This window comes from Octopus bimaculoides, chromosome 23 (genome assembly GCF_001194135.2).
Source record: "Octopus bimaculoides isolate UCB-OBI-ISO-001 chromosome 23, ASM119413v2, whole genome shotgun sequence".
NCBI lineage: Eukaryota > Metazoa > Mollusca > Cephalopoda > Octopoda > Octopodidae > Octopus > Octopus bimaculoides.
In genome coordinates this window covers 10,814,672-10,818,661 of record NC_069003.1, presented here as the reverse complement: position 1 = coordinate 10,818,661, position 3,990 = coordinate 10,814,672, and the positions used below count along the sequence as shown (strand labels likewise).

Below are 3,990 nucleotides of genomic sequence, written 5' to 3'. Positions count from 1 at the left end.
AACCGAGTGTTAGGGGGTCAAACCGAGTGTTAGGGGGTCAAACCGAGTGTTAGGGGGTCAAACCGAGTGTTAGGGGGTTGAGCTAAGCATTAAAAGACAGAGTTGAGCATTGATATGCAGTGAAACTAGTTGAGTGTTAAAAGATACATCCAGCTGTAAAGAAAAACAAACTAACCTCTTGACCCAATTCTTTGTCACAAAAGAATCTATATCTACAGAAAGCCATACAGAGACCATATCGTTGTTTAAACTGTATGGTCTCCATAGTTTTAGACAGAATATCAACAACCCCTCCCTATTTTAAACAATAAAGGCAATGTAAGCTCAAAAAATGTGGGGCAAATGAAGGAACCTCAATGTGGTCACTCCAGCTGTTAGAAATAGCAGCCAAATTTCTCTCAAATCACACAAAGACACTGTCTTTTTGAATAAGGAAAACAGGGAATTAATTATTGAACATGGTAGTTGTTGGAATGAATATACTGACCACAGCAACTGTGTACACCAATGTACTAATGACATGTATTACACACAATGGTTGTGTGGACAATACTGACTACAGTGCCTGTGTGGACAAATGTGTTGAGTCTACTTACTGCATGGTCATAAGTTCAAAACTTGCAACAAGTGTTCAACTTGTAGCCACTTGGCTTGGTACACTGCTTGACTGGTCAACTTAGCTAACACCAAAACTAACCAGTCCCACCCAGTTCACACTTAAAGTAGCTCAAGGCAAGAACAGGGGCTGATAAGAAAAAGATACCCCCGCTCAGGTTTGCCAAAAACAGTCATGAATGACCATGGGAATGCACCTAGAAAGTTACCCTCCAAGGCACAAGTCTGGGCAAAGTTGTTTATGGAAGAACAGTAGTCACCCATGCATACCAGTATTCAACTGGTACTTATTTTATCAATTCCAAATGGATGAAAGGCAAAGTTGGCCTTGCAGGAATTTGAACTCAGAACATAAAGGTAGACAAAATGCCACTATAATAATAATAATAATAATAATAATAATATAACTTAGAAGTTGAAATTATTTATCTAACTTGTTCATCTGTAAGCCTCGGGTTCGTAGCAGAACAGTAATAATGATTTCAATTTGTGGCACAAGGCCAGCAAGTTTATGGGAGGGGATAAGTCGATTACATCGACCCCGCACCCCACCCCAGTGTTCAACTGGTACTTATTTTATCGACCCTGAAAGGAAAGGCAAAGTTGACCTTGGTGGAATTTGAACTCAGAACGTAGATACAGATAGAATGTCACTAAGCATTTTGCCTGGCACACTAGCTTGGGAGGTGAGATTATTTATATGACTCATCCATACAACACCCAACATAAGGGCTTTGCAGTAAAGCAGTGACAATAATAATGTTTGTAAATGAAGTTTGAAGACCCATTCTAATAATATGTTGAAAGTATGACTCCTCCATCTATAATAAAATCAACCTTGGTCAATTTTATTATAGATTTGTGATAAAGATGTAGTTTTGGGGTTGAGAAAAAAAAAATTATATGACTTATTCATCTCTCACCCATATTCACTTGTAATTAAGTTAATTGATCTCAAAGTAATGGAAAATTAACCCCTTATGAATGTAATTAAGTTAATTGGTCTCAAAGTGATGGAAAATTAACCCTTTTATGATTGAGAGTTAACAACATTTTTGCTGAATGTATGCAAAGAGATGGAAGAAGTTAATTAGCCATTTTTATGCTTATGTCCTTTCTATAAATTATAAAAATTTTAAATTTATAAAATATTAATTTTTACAATTTATTTTCTTTTGTCAAAAGGACAACGTGCTGAAACATTAATTAACATTAATTAAGGTACTTAAAAAAAAACTCCACACCAAAGATAGATTTTTTTTTTAATAGTGAGCAACAATGCCAAAATGAATAATGAAATCCAGCAACCTTTTGTCACCTGTTATTGCCAAGAAAGAAAAAAAAGGAAGCAACCAGAGACAGAGAGAGAGAGAGAGAGACAGAGACAGAGAGAGACAGAGACAGAGAGAGACAGAGAGAAAGGGATCTCCCATGCAGCATGCTTTCTAATTATTAGTTTATGTAGATGCAAAGCCTGAAATATAGAAAATAAGAATGTTTAATTTGATGAACCCCAGTACAAAACTGGCACATGTTTTATCAACCACAAAAAGCAAGACAGGTAACATGGTTCCTTATGGGATTTGAATTCTGAACATAAAGGTAGACAGCTAAATTCATCACCATCATTTAGCATCCAATTCCATGCTGGCATTGGTTCAGATGGTTTGATAATCTGACAGATCAGAGAACTGCATCAATCTCCAATATTTGTTTTGGAGTGCTTCTGTTCTTGGCACCACTTGGCAACTGGTGTTGGTTTGATTACTCCTCTGTAATTTAGCAGTCCAGCAAAAGAAACTGGCAGAATTAGTAGCAGATCTAAGAAAAAGAAAAAAATACTAGGGCCGATTTCTTCAACTAACTCCTTCAATGCAGTGTCCCAGCATGGCTGCAATCCAATGACTTACTTCCCAACCACATGGTTCAGGGTTCAGTCCCACTGCATGGCACCTTGGACAAGCGTCTTACTATAGCCTCAGGTTGACCAAAGTCTTGTGAGTGGATTTGGTAGACAGAAACTGAAAGAAGCCTGTCGTAAATGTGTGTGTGTGTGTGTGTGTGTGTGTGTGTGTGTCACTCCCCTACCCATGATCCCTTGACAACTGGTGTTGGTGTGTTTATACTCCTATAATTTAGTGGTTCAGCAAAAGAGACCAAAACCCTTCAAGGCAGTGCCCCAGCATGGTCACAGTCAAATGACAAACAAGTAAAAAGATTACATATACAAGGTATGATCAAAATGTATCCAGACTGTTGCCATAGTAACGAAGCTAAACCTCGCAGAGTGAAGCTGCGTGGCAAAGATTGACCTTGAACTCTGCTGTGCATGCACATTAAGTTTTATTGTTCTAGTTCACTTCTGCTGTTTATGGCAGTGCTTGGAAGGAAAGTGTGTAGCATGTGATCGTCGCATTGACCATGACAGAGAAAGTTGTCATGGCAGTACCTGCTCAGAGGCCAATGCAAAGTTGCAGAAAGGGTGTGGAGGGGAGTTTAAGAGTCACACACAAGCGTACGAGTGTTTCAGAAGTTTCCAAGATGGCCGAAAAGTGTCAATATTGATGAATGTTCTAGGAGACCCGCAAACATCCCATGCTAGCATGGACAATGGACGTTAAATGATGATGTATTTTCTTGTGTATATATATCTGCATTTCTATTCTGAATTCAAATCCCACCCTGGTTTGCTTTGTATTCCATTTTTTCTGAACTCTGTAAAGTAAATATTAAGGTGAATGTAATTAACATAACCATAAAAAGGTAGTGCACCAGTTTGGTCACAACCCAATAAAAAAATAAGTAAAAAAAATGAACAAGTTTTTTTTTTTTATTTAATCGGTTTTTTTTTAGGAGTATTTTCATTGGTATGCAAGTGTATGGCAATTTGTGTGCACTTGTTGCATAATTTATGCGCATATCTTACATGGGAGGGGGGAATGGTGCTAGTGCAGAAAGCTTACCTGAACGTGTCCATCAACACCTTCTTCTGGCGTTGTTTCATCATCCTCATCAGCATCCTCATCACTATCTTCATCAGCACCATCGTCATCATCTTGAGGGGGTTCTAAAGGTGGTGATGGGGTTACTTGAACAGGTGGGGATGTCGTCGTCTCCTCTTCTTGCTGGCTCACCTCGTCCTCGAGTTTCTTGGGTTTACGATAAATCTCTTTGATGTTGGGCCACATTTTCTCAATGAAGTGGTCATAACTTGCCTCAGTGGCTTCTTCCATGTATTCCTAGACAGGCATAAAAAAAAAAAACTGTAACTGAAGCCGACAAAGGGAAGAACTTCTACATGAGCACTTCACCTGCTAAAAATAGCAGCCAAACTTCCTCAGATCTACAATCTTAAAAAAAAAAAAAAAAAAAAAA

General features: G+C 38.3%; 1 protein-coding gene across 2 annotated transcripts in view; it reads right to left on the bottom strand.

Annotated features, from left to right (window-relative positions):
- The window catches only part of LOC106881163 (glucosidase 2 subunit beta), a 44,594-nt gene that overhangs the window by 22,394 nt on the left and 18,210 nt on the right, over positions 1-3,990 (bottom strand). For both annotated transcript variants that reach the window (XM_014931452.2, XM_014931454.2), the window contains exon 10: positions 3,579-3,854. In XM_014931452.2, coding sequence (XP_014786938.1) covers positions 3,579-3,854 — 276 coding nt within the window. The remainder of the gene's footprint in view (positions 1-3,578; positions 3,855-3,990) is intronic.